This window comes from Nelumbo nucifera, chromosome 3 (assembly GCF_055504915.1).
Source record: "Nelumbo nucifera cultivar China Antique chromosome 3, China Antique-T2T, whole genome shotgun sequence".
Classification (NCBI taxonomy): Eukaryota; Viridiplantae; Streptophyta; class Magnoliopsida; order Proteales; family Nelumbonaceae; genus Nelumbo; species Nelumbo nucifera.
Window position 1 is genome coordinate 79,234,246 of NC_142651.1, and position 20,160 is coordinate 79,254,405.

The 20,160-nt window shown below is 45.3% G+C and overlaps 1 protein-coding gene across 1 annotated transcript; it reads left to right on the forward strand.

Moving 5' to 3' along the window:
• The first annotated feature begins 14,641 nt into the window (after nucleotides 1-14,641).
• On the forward strand, nucleotides 14,642-16,365 carry LOC104588759 (putative glutathione S-transferase parC). The gene is made up of 2 exons (XM_010246828.3): nucleotides 14,642-15,070; nucleotides 15,753-16,365. Exons 1-2 carry the CDS (start codon nucleotides 14,756-14,758, stop codon nucleotides 16,095-16,097), a joined length of 660 nt encoding a protein of 219 aa, XP_010245130.1. The 5' UTR covers nucleotides 14,642-14,755; the 3' UTR covers nucleotides 16,098-16,365.
• Nucleotides 16,366-20,160: the final 3,795 nt, after the last annotated feature.

Below are 20,160 nucleotides of genomic sequence, written 5' to 3' on the forward strand. Positions count from 1 at the left end.
GGATGCCAAAGACAATCACGTAGCACTTAATAGTCGGGTCTCTTCACCTAAGGCAAGTGTCGAGATTCGCATCAAATGGTGGAAGGTAGCAATAAAAATAAGTGTGTGTCTCAAAGTTTAAGGGTAGAAATCCATTGTCAGAAATGGTAAGAAGAATACCTGTCTGATTTTGAAATCAATCTCAAATTTTCTTGACAAACTACAAATGGAAGAGTATACAAGATTTTTAAGCTATGTTTCTAAAATGTTCAAAGCAAGACAGTTTTAACCCTTAAGCCCAATACTGATCTATACAAAGTTCAAGAATTCTGGAATTAGGATACTTAGCTGATTTTGTCAAGGATGATCTTGCTATGTGAATAACATCTTTTTATACTCAATAGGATTTTAAGGCTGCATTGCTAAGGGACTAGCAATGATCAAGTTGGGGGTGTGATAACTCTGTATTTTAATGCCTTAAGGGCACCATTTCAGGGGTATTTTAGGCCTTAGAATAGTCAAAATGTACCCTTTTCCCAGTTAAATTCAATATTAAGACCTCTGAGGGTCCCTATGCAAATCCTGGGGAAACTGGAGAAGTTTTAGAGCTGAAGTGCAGCTTTTGAGAAGCTGGTGTGAATTCTAATTGAGAGAGGGGGTGTTTCTGTGAAAAACTGAGCATAGGAGGGCACCTCCTATTTGGCAAACCCAAATAGGCGCCTCTCCTACTGTATTAGAATACTCCCCTCTCTTTAGCAGACCCTAAGGCACCTCCCCACTCATTCTTTTCACCTCTAACAAACCATAGCCGCCCTAGGGTATCAAATCTCCACCCTCCACTCTCTCCTAACCTTTAATCTCAACCATCCAAGCCTTAGCAGCCCCTCATAACCTTAGATCTCACCCTATACAACATCGTAGTGTTAGACATTTGTATGCCCTTAGCTCCAATCATAATGATGTACATTATGACATTTATTGTAAATGAATAAAATACATATTTGATTCATGTTATTGTGGTGTGTTTCTGTGTAATACCCTTAGATTGGACACTTAATGAGACTTGTATTAGTTTAGAATGTTCCCAGCCATTGGATAAGTTTGGGGAGATTTATCCTGTTAAGGCTGACACTGGTGTGCCGCCAAGTGTTGGGGTGCCCTGTCTCAGCTACCAGGGTGGGACCCGAGGCACATGCAGTGTAGGTTTACTTGAAACCCTGAACCGCACTAGATTTCCAGTATTACCCTGGACCTTGGAGATTAGTGGGCAAAACTGGAAAGTTACACCTGACCCCTAGACTCGATTATGATACTGCACTAGGTGTTGGATAGGGCTATCTTTGATATGCCAATCAGTGAGATCCTTAGAGGGGTGAAAATCTAAGTGGGTGATCATTGTGACAGGATCAGCCCCTTTGTCGGACAAAGGTAATGATCAGGGATGCACTCTCTCTGATGGAAACCAAGACTGTTGGTAGCCGATTTCAATCATTGAAATTTGTTTTGCAAAATATATTTTATACGGATATAAATATATATATTATGGTTTCAAAATGTTTGCAAAAGATTTTAATTCCCGGGATCCATGTGAGCAGAGAGTGCAGCACTGTTCCTTGTAGCCGAGGGAGTGGTCATCTCTTGTCGGGCAGTGTTTAATCATTATGGGCTGAGAGGTTAAGTGTAAGGCCATTAAGGGTTATACCTAATGGGCTAATCTTGCATCTGCCCACAGTCCCTGGGTGTTACAAGGTGGCTTGGCCCAGGGACCACTTAGTGTAAGTGTTGGGCCCATAGAGTCCATGTGATGGGCTCAAGGGGTTCATTGGGCTTTCTAGTGAATTCGACTAGGCCTTCTAACAAAGGCTGGGCCGAACCCTTGTGGCTGATGTGTAGATCAATGCTTGGGTCCCATGCCATACAAGGAAGCCCAACTGGGCAGCAGTTTGGAAGGCTAAGTGAGCACATATACTTATTGGGCCTAAAGCCCATTTCGAACTAGGCTGATTTGATCAGTTAAAGAAGGGGGCGGATCTGAGATTAGATTAGCATATAGGATAGGGTCTTATCCCTATCCACTCAGAGAGTCTAAATCCAAATAAAGGTTCGAATCTGGAAACCTCCTAATAAGATCAAGAAGGGCTGATTTAATTTGCAGATAAGATAAGGACTCATCCTTATCACTTAAAGGGGATTTAGATCCAAATAAGATTTGGATCAGCAACTCCTAATAGGATTAGGAGCTGATCCCTTTAAGGTTATAAAGGAGGAGGGGGTGGCAGCCTCTAACACATTCTCACCTATAGAGAAAAGATTACAGAAGAGAGAAAACAACTTCTAGTAAGACTACGCTGATTTCTCCCTGCCGCCTCCTTCTTGCCACCGTCGCCATTGCCAGTGCATCTCCACGATAGTAAGAGTGATCAAGAACGGTTCTTGATATCAGTCCTTTGTGAAAGGGCTGATTGGAAGTCGTGCTCACGTGTCATCCAGCTAATTCTTGCAAAGGATCTGATTCTTTGGAAGAACACTGTTGATTCTGCTCCATTCTACACTGCGCCATCTTCAGTGGAAGCAGTATTTGGTTTGAATCTGGAAACCTCCTAATAAGATCAGGAAGGGCTAATCTAATTTGCAGATAAGATAAGGACTCATCCTTATCACTTAAAGGGGATTTAGATCCAAATAAGATTTGGATCAACAACTCCTAATAGGATTAGGAGCTGATCCCTTTAAGGTTATAAAAGGAGGAGGGGGTGGCAGCCTCTAACACATTCTCACCTATAGAGAAAAGATTACAGAAGAGAGAAAACAACTTCTAGTAAGACTACGCTAATTTCTCCCTGCCGCCTCCTTCTTGCCACCGTCGCCATTGCCAGTGCATCTCCATGACAGTAGGAGTGATCAAGAACGGTTCTTGATATTAGTCCTTTGTGAAAGGGCTGATTGGAAGTTGTGCTCACGTGTCATCCAGCTAATTCTTGCAAAGGATCTGATTCTTTGAAAGAACACTACTTCTGCTCCATTCTACACTACGCCATCTTCAGTGGAAGCAGTATTTGGTTCCTTCCTTGGGTGTGAACACCTCCATTGGGAGATATTGTTTCTCCGTATCAGGTATATCCCTCTCATGCTTATGGTTTCAGATCTGGTTCAGTTTATGGTTCAAGATTGATCCTTGAAAATGCAGAATTTTTAAAACAGGGAATGTGATTCCCAGATGAGGGGAGAGGAAATTTTTGAAATTTCGCCCAACCTACCTGCAGGGTTCAGCCATTCATATGATGGATCTCTCATTCCTTCAATGGTATCAGAGTTAGGTTCAAGTCTTGAACCGAACTAAATCAGACCTGAACCTACGCAAATGGGCAGAAGGTGTTCTACCCGATTTGTGCAGATTAGGGTTTTTTTCTAGAAAATTGTTTCCCAAATAAAGGGCGATTGATCTGAAATTACATTTTACAAATCAGAATTTTATTTAGAATTGTTCTTTATAATTTCTTGATTTATGGGATGTTCATACAAGTGGAGATCGAAATCTTTTTCTGGCTCGAGATAATCTGTGATTTGCAGTTTCTTGATTTATTTATTACATTTGGTCTGTAAAATATTTTTTTTTTTTATTTTTTAGACTGAATGTATAGGATTCGATCTGATGTAATATTAATAGAAATTTTTAGGGTTTTCATTTTATTATTTTTTTTTGGACCGAAGATGGCGGCGGAGGAAGGAGATTTCGCAGATGGGAAAATTGCTATCTGCGATTTGCATTTTATGAAACTGCATACTGTGATCTAACATCTGTTTTGCAGGATGTGATGTGCGAACAACCCTCTTTGACTGATTCTTGTTTTTCTTTAATCAATATTTAATTTCATATCAGTTTCTTGGATTAAATCTTTAATTAAAGATCAAACCCTAGACCCATTCAAACCGGATTGGTCCAAACTGGTTGGACCGAATCTAGGGTTCGATGGAGGCTGATTGTCAGCCCTAATTTCCCACTGATGGGCCTAAGGATTGATAATTAATTAAGACTTTAATTCGGCCCAACTTGTAAGGCCTAGTTTTAAATTGTTAAAACTGCTAAAAGCCCACTTTTGTAGGAAAGCTATATGGGCCGAACTACCTAACCCTATTCGACCCATATACCTAGATAATGTTAATTGTTAATGTTATGGATTAAAATGGGCTTCAATTACGGTTTTTAAAGATATTTAATTGATTGGATCAATTTATCCTTGCATGTGATGTATGGATGTGTGATGTGCTACGTACATGGGCCATAAGTACTTGGCAAATGCAGATTCGGTAATGGCTCTTGCGCACACCATGGATGAATGCACATCATTGCCATGGTGCTCCTAAAGATCATTGGATGATCTCCCTTAGTGGTGGGCCCCACACCTCCTGAAAGGGATACGTGCGGAGCCCTAGCCGATCAGGGCCCACCAAAATCTGGCTTTATGAAAGTCAGTAGAGCCACTTTGGTTTGACCTAAATTAAACTAGGGCGTAACTTTTGTTCCCTCCTAAAATATGAGTGCATGTGATAGGGAGTATGATGAACTATCTAAAGGCCTTTCATCATTAGCATGAAGATGGGTCCTTCAGTAATGAGGAAATGCACCATAAATTTGGGCTATCCATTTGCTGTTGGATCTGTCGGAGTGTTTCATAAGATGATAGGGGCGTCATAGACCAATGTGGGAGGGGCTTCACCAGAAAATGGGAACTCTCTCACGGTACCTTGGCGTTCACGAATATGATGGGTGAGCACTCACTGGATAGAAAGGTTTAACCTAAAATGGCTCTGAACCTTGCTAACAGAGGCCAAAGGGAAAGCTCATATGATGAGTGGATATGATCCTTCACAGAAAGGTGGTGGGGTTTTGTAGCTGAAACAGTTGGTTCCATGCACCCTATGTGGTTTCTCACATTTCTAGAGACAAGTCGCTGTCTCCGTCACTGAGATGGGAGGGAAATCTCAAAGATGAATAAATGGGAATGGAACATAGGTTACAAGCCATATTTATGTAGATAACATGAATCAAATTAGGTTGTGGACTGATGTTTGCTCTTTTATCAGAAAATGGCAAATGAACAATTTGCAAAGCTTCTTGACGACAACAAGCTTAAAGGCCCAAACTATGTCGACTGGTACCGTAACCTTATGTTGGTCTTAACCTCTGAGAAATTGGATAAGGTGGCCAGAATCCTGCCCCGGATTGTCCGGGAGATAGGGCTTCTGAGGCCCGGAGAAGGGAATACCAAGAATGGGAGAAAAACTCCCTGGCTCGCTGCTATATCATTGCCTCGTTGGACAATCCAATACAGAGGCAGTTCGATCAGATCGAACTTGCCAAAGACATATTGGACAGTCTCAAGACAATGTACGAAGAGCAGAACCGTTCTACTAGGCAGAAGATCTTGAAGCAGTTCATGACCGCGCAGATGACCAAGGGCCAAAAAGTTCACGACCATTGTCTTTGGATGATGGGCTACATTAATGAACTGGAGGCTCTTGGATCCGGGCTAGATCTGGTAACCCAGATAGACGCCATTCTCAACTCTTTGCCTCCGTCCTTCAATCCATTCATCATGAACTACAACATGAACAAGCTGAATGTCATCTTGTAGGAACTCAGCAATATGTTGCAGAGCACTGAAGAATTGATTAAGAAGGATGAGCCCATTGCCATGCTTGTTGAAGCTGGCAAGAAGGGCAAGAAGAGAAGGGCAAAGAGAAAGCCCTAGAAGAAGGCCACCAAACCCAAGAAACAGAGGAAAGACAAGGCATCGGATGCCTGCCATTTCTATCATCAGGCCGGCCACTAGAAGAGGAATTGTCCTCAATACCAGGAATCCAAAGAAGGTAATTTCGAATCTTGTGTCATAGAAACCAATTTGTTGGTAGCTCCTCTAATGTCTTAACCAGTAGAACTACACCGTGACCCACACCTCATGAATGAGCCTGTCTTTGTGTAAGTGATTGTGGATGAGCTCCCCCTAACCCAATGGTGACCACCTCAGTTTGAAAAGTATGATGGGATCTTAGACTCCAACGATCTCCTCAAGGGGTTCAAGGCAATAATGATGTTACATGGCTCATCTGAAGATCTCATGTGCAAGGCCTTTGTCGCAACCATACACGGAGTCGCTAGAACTTGGTATGCTTTGCTCCCGCCACGATCCATAGCCTCTTGGGAGCAACTGGAGACATAGTTCCTAGCATAATTCACTACCAGCTAGAGGCATTGGAAGACCTCGACCAGGCTCATGTAGGTGCACCAGAAGAGAGGAGATACCCTACGAGACTATATATTTGGCGAGGTTCAGCGTCAGGGAACTCTAGGTCCGAGCCCGAGACCAATCGGTGGCCATGGCCACCATTATGCACTGCTTACGCTCATCAATGTTCAACTTCTCATTGCAGAAGAATCCTCTGCCCAACTTTACTGTGCTCATGAAACACGCACAAAAATATATGAATGCTGAAGAGGCCTAGGATCTATGCAGGAGTGATGAGGACAAGCACGACCGCAAGTGGAAAGACCATGATGAACGAAGATTAAAAGGTAAGACCGCCGCCCCAACTGTAGACCTAGGACTTTGTCCCCGATGTACCATAATTTCACTCCATCGAAACTTTGTCAGGTGGCCCAAGAATATGAAGTCCTAGAGCAACAAGAGGAACAAAGATAAGTACTATGACTTCTATCGAGATCATGACCACGAGACCGAGAGTTGTCGTGATCTGCGCCATCACCTAGAGGACCTAGTCTGACGTGGGTACCTCAGCTGGTTCATCAACATCAAGGAGCACAAACAAAAGGAAGAGCTGCATCACACCGATGCACCACCAACCTAAGCTCCACCCGTCGGGGTCATCATGGTCATCTCAGGTGGGATGGCCTTCGGAGGGGAAACTAACTTGGCCCACAAGGCGTATGCTAGGTTGCATCAGGTCGAGAACAGAGAACAGGAGAGACCGAGGCAGGACATCTCCATCACTTTCTCCGGCGATGACCTTAGGGGGGTACAGACATCGCATGATGACACCCTCTTGATAACCACCTAGATCACCAACTTCGAGGTTTGAAGGATACTGGTAGACAGAGGAAGCTCGGCCGACATCATCTTCGAGGAGGCCTTCGAGCAGCTCGGAATCAGAAAGGACTGCCTGATGCCAATCAACACCACTTTGGTAAGATTTTTTGAAGACTCACTGATAACTAAGGGGAAAATCACACTGTCATTGCTAATAGGTGATGGCCTCATCACCACAACGGTGATGGTGGACTTCATCATCGTTTGTGTCATGTCACCCTACAATGCCATCATTGGCCAACCAACGTTGAACATGCTACAAGTCTCAACCTCCACCTACTACTTGGCCATGAAGTTCCCAATGCCCTACGAAATATGCATCGCACGAGGAAATCAAAGAGCCGCGAGGTAATGCTACCTAATAGCTTGCAGAGGAAGACCCCACACCAATGAGTCACTCACCATGGAAAACATCGACCTAAGAAATGAGCTACAAACATAGCGTGGCCTGCCTGTGGAAGACCTCATTCAGGTACCCCTCTTCGACAACAACTTGGAGAAAACTGTCCAAATAGGACCCTTCCTAGAAGGTGACCTTTGAGACAACATTATGTAGTTCCTCAAAGACAACGCCGCCATGTTCGCTTGGTCGGTACCAGCTAAACATTGACCCAAGCTATCAACCCATGGCGTAGAAGAAGAGAAGCTTTGCTTCTAAACGGTGGCAGGTGATCAATGAAAAAGTGTAGAAGCTGCTTGACATCGGCTTCGTTTGAGAGGTGACATACCCAGATTGGTTGGCAAATGTGGTGATGGTCAAAAAAGACAACGAGAAGTGGAGAATCTGCATCAACTTCACTGATCGAAATAGGGTTTTCCCGAAAGACAACTCCCCCTTGTCGTGAATGGACTAACTCGTTGACTTAACGGTAGGGCATGAGCTCTTGAGCTTCATGGATGCCTTCGTCGATTATAATCAAATCCAGATGCATCCGGATGACCAAGAGAAGACCACCTTCATTACGGACCGAGGACTGTTTTTCTATAAGGTGATGCCCTTTAGTTTGAAGAACGTCGGTGCCACTTACCAGAGACTGGTGAACCACATATTCAAGGAACAACTCAGACGAAATGTGAAAGCCTACGTGGACAACATGCTGGTGAAGAGCAAGAAAGCAGAGCATTACCTACTCGACCTAAAGGAGGTCTTTGGCATCCTTAGGAAATACCAGATGAAGCTAAACCCGATGAAGTGTGCCTTCGGCATCGGCTTAGGGAATATGATTCCCGAAAGGCTGAAAGAAAATTTTTGAAATTGCACCCAACCATCTTGCATGGTTCGGCCATCCATATGGAGTTCACCTTCCTTCAGAAGAATCCCACGACCGAGCACACATCCGGATTGTGGCGTAGCAGTAGAGGATGGTCAGGTACTATGACACCAAATTTTGAAAGAATGAATTCAAGACAGGAGACCTTGTCCTCTGCAAAGTCATCGTGCCCAAGTCTACGAAGGGAAACTCGGGCCCAACTGGGAAGAACCGTACAAGGTGACCAAAGTGATCGGCCCGAGCACCTATAGACTAGAAGACCTTGATAGGAGGTCGGTGCCAAGGAGTTGGAACATCGGGAACCTCAAAATGTACTATCAATAAACAGAACCGAACCTCCCTTGTATGAATAGTTTTTGAATAAAGCCTCTGTCTATAAACAATAATCGAGTATGCACTACACACACTACATAGCCGAACTATAACAACTGAGGACCTCAGATCACAACCGCGCACACACAACCCCACCAGACCCAAATGGTAGGGCACATTGGGACCACATAGCAAACAACGGTTGGACCTACTTGGTGGCCGAGCTGAACACAATGGTCCAATGCCTTAGCTAAGACCCGATTGACCAGAAACGAACGAAGCCCCAAGTTGAATTGGCCAAGTAGGGCACGGCGCCCCTATCCAACCACAAAAGAGGGTGGCAACTGAACTCCATGAAATAGACCGACACGAAGTTGGAACAGAGCTGGCCAAGTACCACAGCTAGTCCCCCCTCAAGGACTGCAAGCTTTGTTGGACCAAGCGCCACCAAGCTCCCCCAATGACGATGAGGACTTGGAAGCAGTTCGGCCAAGTAAGACCTTAAGGCCTAATCGGCAGCACAGTCTAAGAAGCACACTGACCAATCGAGCTACGAGGTATGGCAACTCAAAAAGGGAAATAGTAGCACACAACAAAAAGTCTACTCGGAAAAAAAGATTTTCATTAACTAAAAGGGGCAGTACATTGATCATAAGCCCGACATACCAAGCCTCTTACAAAAAGGAAATTGAAGGGAAACAGAAGCATTGCATTTATTCCAAGATGGTCATATTGTATGTGGGGACAGACTCCTTGAGAGTGGTCGTGTTGTCATTCAAAACAGGTTGTGCGATGGTTGGCACCTCAGCGTCGAAGGGGCCATACTCCTCTACGGCCGTGAGTATCTCAGGATGCTTGCGCATAACACCCCTCTTGTAGCGAGCGAAGCCAGTCTGCCAAGAGCATGTGGCATAATCATCGAGGACATTTTGAAACTCCTTAGACTACTTATATTTGGTGACTGCCTCCTCTTCGAAAAGTAGCAGCTTCGCCTATGACTCTTTGGCCACCTTCTGAGCCTTGTCGCACCCCTCCTTGAGCTCTTGCACTCGACTCTTCGACCTCCATAGCTGTTCGTCCTTGGCTGCCATTGCTTGCTTCAGCTCGGCCACCTTTTCCTGCAAATGAGAGAACACTAAGTCGTCACCACACAGGCAGCATGCAAAACACCTAGTCAATGAGCACAGAGGAGCAAACCAAGGAGTAGCTAAGACAACATAGATGTCTTACCATGACGGTCTCCAAAATGGCTGTGCTCTCCAGCACCCCATTCATATAGTCACTTGTCTCCCTATGGATCCTGGGCAACAGAATGCCCTTGTCCATCTGCTTAGGGACGCCGTCCGTCTCTAGGGTATCCTCTAGTCGCACAGTCTAGCTCGGCCTGTACACTTCAGCCCCTTCCTTCACCAAACTTGAAGAGGGCGGGACCTCGATACCTCCTCGGGGCACGAACCGCAATCAGGCATGCTACAATGGAGACCCATCGAAACCAATGTCAACTACGTCACCTTTAGTAGGCCACAACCTCTTATGCGGTCGAGGGGTCATGGCCTCGGAATAGCATTGCTGCTAGGCCGCCCCTGCCTAGGCTATTGCCCTCCTCTGCGTGGTGGCCTACATCCGCCTTGTCCTCTCCTCATCAACTGTCACCATGTCTACCAAGCAAAGAACACCAATCAATCAATGCCAAAGAAGAGAAGCATAAAGAACTTACAAAGTAAAGACAGATCAGTCGGGGGCTCCATCAGCCCAGCATGGATCAACATTGCAAATGAGGTGTACTCTTGTACATCCACCCTCACTATCCACTGGATGACCGCCAACTCCTCCCTAGACAAATCAGCCTCGGTTGGCACCTTCACTTTGGTCTTCGGGATTGACAACTTGGTGGGGAATGATCAGCCCTCTGGTGGTGCATAAAGAAGAACCCCTCCTTCCAGTGCTTCACCGAGGAGGGGGCTCCTACAAGTACCTTGTTGTTCTGTCAAACCGAGAAGTAATAATAGCTTTGTTGGTGCTTCTTTAGGTGTAGGAAGTAAGTGCACATTGGTAGGGTAATGTCCACGTCGTGAATGGTACAGTAGCATAGGAGGCTAACTATATACCTAAAGGAATTGAGCATGAGCTGAATTGGCTGGACACGATACCACCTCAACACCATCAAGATGCCATTATTCAAGGGGAACATCAGCCCAACTATCAGGTTGTGCTCATAGATGTAGAGTTCATTTGGTTGAGCCAATGTGGCCCTCTCACCTATTCTAGGACACCTCAGCTTGTACTCATTGGGAATGCAATACAGGGCTCTAATGTGGGCCACATCCCGAGGTGATAACCTACAAGGAGAAGAAGCGAAGCGCCTACAGAACTGCACAAAAGTGTTGGGCCCCTCTTCATATATCACCTCCACATCTACTTTAGCTTCATTGGTTTCCTTGACTTCTTCCCCTCGGAGGGCCTCGACCTCCTCTGCTGTGGTACCCTCACCTCCAAGTCCGTAGACCTTGACCTCATTGGCCTCAGTCTCTCGGATTGTGAATGCGGTGACCTCGAGATAAGACCCCTGCTTGGACTTGCTACCTAACGTACTAGAACCGGACGAAATGAAAGAGCAAGAGAACAAGAAGGAAGATGAAGACATCTTACCGAAGTGGTAGATCGTAGACACCTGAATCACCAATCGAGGACTAGACACCTATTGAACTCCTATGATTGCCTTCACTTAGAAATGACAAAGTGAAATGGCTCGCCACCTCCCTTTAAATAGAAACAGCCAATGACTTAGATCAATCCAAATCAACAGCATGGGTTACCCCACTTTGCACATGCATACACCTTAGGAAGACGAAACGATGTATCTACTGACCCATAACAAAAATGACATGAGCATTGAACCGACCAGTTCGCCCTCCAAGCCGGTTATACCCTGGGCCAACCAGCTCGAAGAAATTAGTGTTCCTTAACTGAAGACTTTAGAACTCTTCCACCAGCCGCGGCTGAGAACCACACTCTTCAACTTTGGATTTGTGGGAGTGTTGGGTGGATGATGAGTTGGCCAAGGGCACCACATGGTAGTATCCATGGCCGCCCTCTTCGGGCCACGATGACATCGATCACATGATGGAAGAGCGTGATTAGGAAGGAGTATCCCACACAAACAAGAAAGCGGACCCTGCCAAAGAAGGGAACTTCCCGAAGACCTCGGTGGGTAACCTCATTCCGACAACCCTGGAAGCCTTACCCGACCAAAACATGGATAGCCGACTATAAATAGGTATTCCCCACTTGAGGTAAGGGACTTTTGGAACCCTCAATTCACTTAGCACCCTTCCACATCATCTCCCCGGCTTAGAACTAGCATTCTTCCAATCTAATCGTCCCGGCCAACCTCATCATCTTGCACTAACTTGAGCATTACCCAGAAAACAATTCCTCGGGCCTCTAACTCTTCCTATAATTACAAATCTTGATGTATAGCTTCATCCTTCTACCTCGGCCTCAACAAACAGAATTATTTGACTGCAACCTCAATTCGAAACACCTCCGATTGAACAACATCACACCCTCTATTTGGAAATATGTCGCCATGAATAATAAATACAAAGTACCGGATGTGCGGCTAGGATAGGCACGCTCTATGAGGAGCAGATCTAGACTCGTTAACACTCTTGTATCATGCCATGCCTCATATCTCATTCAAAAAGGCATTAGAAAGCCATGTAGGAAAAGACTTCATGTATATTCACCTGAGCAAGTTGGTGTTTGGTGTACGTTTCTTTCGTTGCTTATCTTTCTTTCATCCAACCAAAAGGAATAGATGTCATTTTTCAAATATATTTTCAGTTTAAGAAAAAAGGGTAAAATACAAAAACCTCCCCTAGGTTTTCTAACAATCATAAAAACCTTCTCTATGTTTATACTTTAGCAAAAACCTCTCTTGTACTTTTTAGAAAATATGTAGCTACCTCCCTTCCTAGACAGAAAAGCCAAAATAATGTATTTGTTTTTTTAAATGCCTATTTTGCCCTTATGCATATCTATTTAGATGTAGATTTATTAAACTTTCCTCCAAGCACTATTCATTTTCTTCCCACTAACGAAGAACTAGAGACGTCAACTCTCTCTCTCTCTCTCTACCTTGGCCTTCTGTCTGGCCTTGGCTACATCTCGCCTTTTGCCTCCTTTGCCTTCCTAATCTTGTGCACCATCTCCACTTGGTCGAGTCTTTGTTAGTTCCTTCTTCGCTTGCAATTTCACAAACACCCACCACCACACAAGGAAAATGATGAGAAACATGGTGGTATCTCAGCCTCACCAATCGCTACAATGGGGCCAGCTTGAGTGTGTTTCAAGGTATTTAACTAACATAGCTTGCATTTCAATCTCTTTGTCTTGTGCCAATAATTCCAAAGTTGAATATTGGATAAGATTAGACTTGCAGAGACGAATAATTGGTGGAAGACTACATCTGTGATAGCTAACAAGTCTGTGTTGAGTGTGTCTCAAGGTATTTAGCTTATACTCGTCAAATATGTAAAAGTTGAATGTCCATGAAAAGGGGTGATTTCGGAGACAAAACATGAATTGGTGGAAGACGATGGCACACCTTATGTAAGTTGGAGTAGTGATGAGAGATGTCCGATCAAGTCCCAATAGCACTTGTGGCACCCATCGATTTTGTTTAATTCCATGAGATGAATCCCCTTTCAACTTTATATTGGAGATTTCTTTTTTCTTTCTTCTTAAAACTGAATTCTTCGAACTAAACCCATCAATCAAATTAAGCTTCATGCCAAACCGATTACTGAATCATGAAGCAGTTAGGAATTACTCTTAGAAGGTATTCATCATTGACCCTTGAAAAATATAGCAAAACTATTAGTTATTTTAGGCTTGAGTACCTATTTGGCCATTTGAATATTGTAACGAGTTGCAGCCCAACTTGCAACCTTTTGTTTTTCCTATAAAGCAACTCCAGCTTGCAACCTTTCGTTTTTCCTGTAGACTATGTTTGAAGAGAGAGAGAGGGACTAGGGGCGATAAATTGATAGACCATGTCTCAAGCTCTTAGGAATTGATTCTATTTAGGAGCAGCCATGGCCATGGGTATGCGATGGAAGGCTGATGGCTTCTAGTTCTTACTTCTTAGGAAGAAAATGAACAGTGTTTTGGAGGGAGGGTAAAATAGGTATTTAAAAAAATAAATACATTAGGACAGTTTTTCTGTCTAGGAAAATCAGCCCCCCACGAAACTGCCCCCACAAACGTCCTACAGTACATCCCCGCCATGTATTGAGAACATCTCCTTATATGACATCATCATTCCAGGTATATTATCAGCGGAGATATTTCCAATACAGGGCGGGGATGTACTGTGGGACGTTGTGGGGGGCAGTTTCATGGGGGCTGATTTGGTCTCGCATATTTTCTAAAAGGTACAGAGAGGTTTTTGCTAAATATAAACATAGGGGGTTTTATGATTGTTAGAAAAATAAGGGGAGGATCTTGTAATTTACTAAAAAAACTAAGTAAAAGTCACATCCGTAGGGCTAGCATCTGCTCCCAAAAGAATCTTATTTAAGCATCTCTTGAAATAATAATTTAACTACAAGGATCCGTTTTCTAGACTGTTCCAAAAGACGTTTTTGTCCCAGATATTTGCTAATTTGCACGATGCTCGAAGGGTGTATGATTCAATGAATAAGAGAAGAAGATCCACCGTCAGCTATAATGAAGCTGCTGCTCTCATGCAACTACCTCCATGCGTCAATGAGGCTGCTCTCTCATCAGTTTCTTTTTCACAGTGGCGTGGGACCAGCCAATCCAATGGCTCGACGTTTGTGGCAGGCTGGTCATCAGTGAAATCGAGCAAAAGGGAAGGGCGTAGAACATAACATAATGACGGAAGCAATGACATCCTGTTTACGTTTTTGAATTCAAAGAAAAGGCTAGAAATTTTCAGAATTGGTTGATCAGAGACGGCTATAAATATCAGCCATCTCCCCCTACAATCACTCGCTCACTCATTAGCCTACTCTCTGGTGTCAGTGGTTTATAGCTTTGAGCACCTTAGATTTGTTAACAATGGCGGATGAAGTGATTCTTTTGGATTTCTGGCCAAGCCCTTTTGGGATGAGGGCGAGAATTGCTTTGGCTGAGAAGGGGGTCAAATATGAATACAGGGATGAGGACCTCCAAAACAAGAGTCCTCTGCTGCTGCAGATGAACCCTGTTCACAAGAAGATCCCTGTTTTGATTCACAATGGGAAGCCCATCTGCGAATCGCTCATTATTCTTCAGTACATTGATGAGGTCTGGAAAGATAAACTCCCGTTGATGCCCTCCGATCCACACAAGCGCGCCCAAGCCAGGTTCTGGGCTGATTTCACAGACAAGAAGGTGGATCTCCCACTGAACTTTATTTTTCCTTGTATTCCTCTTCCCTTTTCTACGTGGGTTAGTTTCTTTGTTATGGAATCTAAGCATGAAAAAAAATCTAAAAGAAATGAAATATTGTTGCCTTCTTATGGCTTCTTCTTTTCTTCTTGATTTCTGGAGTAGTTAAGTAGTTGATTTTATATCCTTGATTTGATGATAATTCATAGTTCTACTGCTTTCATTTTACCCAATAAAAGAGTGAGAATATGAAGATAAGTTGGTTTTGATTTGATATCTTCTTTTGCATGTTTTCTTTTTGTTTTTTGTTTTTCTTGAAGCCTGATAAGGCGATTTTCATGTATTATTAATGTGCTTCAGAGCTTCAAACATTGTGGGTATTTTTCATTTGATTAAGTTATTCTGAATGTTTACCTTTACTATTATATTCTCAGAGATCTTTGCAAATGGGTGGGTGTCTTCTTTGTTCTCCATTCTCAGATGGGTAATCTGGAAATCTTCTCATTTGGGTTCTTTTATTACCGTGGAATTAAGTGGCCAAGTGCCCCCTTTAACCATGTTTTGAACCTTGTAAAATCTTGCTTCAAATTGGGGCAGATTGATGTGTGGAGCAGTCTCTCTGTATTCTTTAACTCCTTCATATTCATACTTACCTTCCCTTTTTTTTCTGGTTTCTTCCATGTAGATTTACGATTGTGGAAGGAGGATTTGGGCTACCAAAGGAGAAGACCAAGAGGCAGCAAAGAAAGAGTTCATAGAGTGCTTGAAGCTCTTGGAGGGGGAGCTTGGAGACAAGCCTTACTTTGGGGGTGACGCTTTGGACTTCGTGGATGTGACGCTTGTCCCCTTCTACAGCTGGTTCTACGCCTATGAGACGTGTGGGAATTTCAGCATTGAAGCTCACTGCCCAAAGTTTGTGGCTTGGGCCAAGCGGTGCATGCAGAAGGAGAGTGTGTCAAAATCTCTCCCTGACCAGAACAAGGTCTACGATTTCGTTTTAGTACTCAAGAAGAAGTTCGGAATTGAGTAAACAAGAGAGAGAGAGAGAGAGAGAGAGAGTGGAGTCATAATTTGGGTGTCTGGTCTTCTTGGGTTTTGGGTTGTCTTCAACTCCTGTTGTTAGTTTAGTTTCGTGGTGTTATTCTGCTATAACGAGTGGTAATCGAGTAGTTGCCGCTCTTCATAGTCTTATTCTGTTACAACGAGTGGGAGCAGTTGCCCCTCCAAACTTATCATCTTTCACCGTTCTTCTGTGTTCCCAAATACAGATTATACTATGTGATTTTGCATTCTGTGAAGAGATTGTGCACTGGCCTAATTGTCTTCTCACTCCTCTGTTCAGTCTGTAGTCTTTGAATGGTCCAATTAAGACGAATGCTTTTTTTCTTTTTTTTTTTTATAATGCTTTTAAATATAATCAACAGGGCCCGTTAATCATCAGGTGAGAATTAGAGTAAGACGAATGCCGTCAGTTTGGAACGTGGCCCAGTCTGACTGGTACGATTTATCAAATAGAAGCTTCCTGAGGAATGCTCGTGCGACCCATTTGCGAGCTACTTTGCAACGAGTTTCGAATATTTCAGAAGTACCCTTAGTAGAATTGGTCATCGGATGACTTGTCTTGTTCGGGAGCTCATGCGAGTCGGCTGTCTTAGCTCGCAAGTTAAAGTTTTCATCGGAATATCCCTTGAGGTAGCTTGGGGGACTCTGAGCCCGCATTGTGGCGAGCCCCTCCTTTACCCCGCTACTATCTAGCGAGCTGCTTTATGGGCCTATCACTTAGTCGTATTGGACCACAATACCGAGTTGTCGCTTACACTGAATCAGCGTCCACGTGTCGTCGTTCCATAGGTCGGGTCAAATTATCCTTCATCAATTGCCCTCCACTCCTCGGGCTAAGAGTGCCGCCTTAGCGCGGGGAGTTTATGAAACTCGATGGATTGATTTGACCGAAATTCAAACTTGATTGACTGTTTTCAATAAATGCATTTGCGGGAATTAATAGATCTTCTGACTTCTCTGACTTTTCGGATTCCGAAAATGTGCTAAGGTGGCCTTTAATTCCGAATGTCATGCGGCTGTGACTACCTTAACTGTGGAAGACGTGTCGCCAATCGCCTTCGGTTTTCAGAAGGCGTGCGGTAAGGGCGCTTGTGGACCGTTGGATCTGCTTTGATCCGGGCCGTCGGTTTGAAAGGGGCGAGAGCTATAAATTGGGGGCCCCCATCGGCCTTATCTCCGTCCATGCCATCTTGCTTTTGGCTCTGAGGTTGCGTACTTCGCTTAGTCTACTCGAGTTTCTCAGTCCGCTTCGTTCCGTCTACTCTGGTGAGTCCCAACCGCCGTCAGCCATGTTTGGCTACCCACGCCATACTTACCACAGGGGCGATAGCCAAGATGACGATGCTCCCTCGGGTTCGGGGAGAGCCTGGGAGCATATCCCGGAGGCTCGGGAGGCCTCTGGCGACATGGCATCCACTTCTAGGGGGAGGGAGCCTGATACCTTTGGCCCTTCCTTAATGACAGCGGAGAGACTCAGGTCTCTGATCTACTACTTTCGCCTTCCTGGGGACCTGGTTTACAGCCTCCCTACTAGCAACTTTCCTTGGGAGCATGGTCCCAATGACATAATGATCTTTCAGGAACAGCTTGAGGTTGGCTTGCGTCTTCCCCTACACCCCTTGAAAGTGGAGGTGTTGAACCACTTCAACATCACTGTTGACCAGCTTCACCCCAACACTGTTCGAAACATGGTTGGGATTATATCCCTATGCCACGAGTACTGCCTCCCTTTGGACTTTGACATTTTTGCCTCTATCCTTTGTATAAAGAATGCTGCTCCTGGGGTTCCCCTGGAGAGGCGCTTTTACTACCTCTCTCCCCGTCACGGCGGCTACAAGCTCTTGTACGAGTTGCCGAATAAGATCCCCGCCTGGAAGCGGGACTACTTTGTGGTCCATAACCCCGAGGGGTGGCCCTTTCCCACTGCTTGGAGGGGTGCCATCTAGGACCCCAGGGTCGAGCTGAACATTGAGATTCGAAAAATGATGCTATCCTGGGCGTCGGTAGGCTTCCTTTGCTCGAACTACTTGGCCGAGGAGAAGCTCGTGCAGGTAGGCTTGAGCCCGAGTAGGTCGGCCTTTTAGGTCGCGTAGTGTCTTGTGACTTGTGTACACATGAATTTTGCTTCCTGTTGGACTAATATCTTGTGGTCTTTTGGCAGCCATCATGTCTAGTGCCGATTCGCGCCGCCTTCTCTCGGGCAACCAGAGACGCCAGGTGAAGAGGACGCGCCCCGACCGGACCCCTCCTTTAGGAAGCATTGAGTTCGGGTCTACTGAGTCGGTCCTGCTCTCTCCTCCACCCGAGGTTCCGATGCCCCCTCCTGAGGGGGCTAGTGGGGTCAACCCTGGGGGAAGCGAGCCCTCTCCGCCAGGGGAGGCCCCCTTTAACCCCTTTCAGCCCCGTCCTTATCCCCGGTTCCCAGTGGGAAACTGAGAAGGGGTAAACGATTATCTGGTAGCTCGCCGGAGGAGTCGGAAGGCAATCAATAATGACGAGATCGCTCAGTGGGGAAACATGGAGCCCGGGGATCTCTCTACGTTCACCTTTGCCCACTACATGGTGGTAAGTGGCCTTTTTCCCTTTTTCCCTCTCGTTTTGCCCTTTTATAGTTGTATTCTGATCTTTTTCGCCGATAGGTAAATCCTACCATCCATGCCATGGCTCTCCAGACGCGCATCCATCGCGTCGACGCCCTCGACCAACGTGCTGCCAATCAGAATCTCCAGTTTGAGCTCGACCGGATCTGGGGTGAGCTCCATCACACTCGCAAGGGGAGCGAGTCTCAGGAGCTGCTCGTCCACGACCAGGAGGCTCAAATCGCTCGGCTTACTGAAGAAAGCACACGCTATAGGGAGGAGTCGTCGAGGATGGTGGGGGAGAGGGAGCTCCTCAGGCAGCAAGTGCGGGAGTTGGAGTCCACTCTTCTGAATCGGACCCAAAACTTTGATCAGATGGTGGAGGCTGAGCGAGAGAAGGCGGTCTGGTATTTTAAAGACTCCTAGGAATTTCATGATCTCCAGGCAGAGTATGGTTCGGGTTCGTACCGCTCAGGGTTCAAGCTCTGTCAGTAGCTGTTTCGGAAGAAGTTCTCCGGGCTCAACCTCGACGACATTACTATGAAGGGTCTGTCCCCTGAGACAGTAGACCAGGCGGATGAAAAGGAGCCTGACTCTCCGGAGGATGAGGAGGCGGATCCTTGAGGTGGCGTTTCTCTGGGCTTCTGTGGCTTCCGGGTGCCGTAAACCTGGTCTTTCACCAGTTTTTTGGTTGGGCGGTCGTGCCCTATGATGATCAAACCTTTCCCGAGCTGTTTTAGCTCGGTTGCTGCACTTGTTATTTTCCTTTACTGCATTTGTTTGTCGTTTGTTTTTTTTTTTTTTTTTTTTTAACGATGAAAGTCTCTCCCCTCTTTCTGAGTATGATGAACTCCTTTCATTTTTGCTAAAGCGATCTCATCATTTGGGTTATTGAAGCTACCTACCCAAAGTAGGGCTCTTCGGTAGGCGTTCTCCCTATGTCACGTTTAGGGCCTCTGTGGCATACTGTGAAGTGATTACTATGTACGTCCGAACTAAGCATTGGTTGGTTATCCTTTAGTTCGATCGATGTATCAAGACGAACTGTGTTTCGTAGAGTTTGAACCCGAGCTGCTTACGCCTTTAATATTTCATACTTTGCCTTCGCCATTGAGGTAGTTGTCTTTCTTCATGCCGAGGCCTTCGTTAGCTCGGTGTTTTGGCCCTTAGGCTTAGGGAGGGACCCGTAGTCCGCTCTTGGATTCTCCCAAGCCGAAGTGGCGATTGGGGTCTTCTTATGCCGAGGTCATGTTAGCCCGGTATTCTGGCCCTTAGGCTTTGGGAGTGGCTCGTGGCCTACTCGATTCTTACAAGTAATATTGCCTCGTGTTGACAATATTCCATGCTCGAGGTACTTGTTTCCCTTTGAGGGTCTCGAGCTCGTATGTTCCTTCCTCGAGCACTCGTTTCACTCGGTAAGGACCTTCCCAGTTGAACCCGAGCTTGCCAGCG

What these genes read in the sequence shown, in the direction of transcription:
- LOC104588759 (XM_010246828.3), top strand. Translation starts at nt 14,756, where the DNA reads ATGGCGGATGAAGTGATTCTTTTGGATTTCTGGCCAAGCCCTTTTGGG. An exon ending in CTGATTTCACAGACAAGAAG is followed by an intron (nt 15,071 to 15,752) that starts GTGGATCTCCCA and finishes TCTTCCATGTAG; the next exon opens with ATTTACGATTGTGGAAGGAG.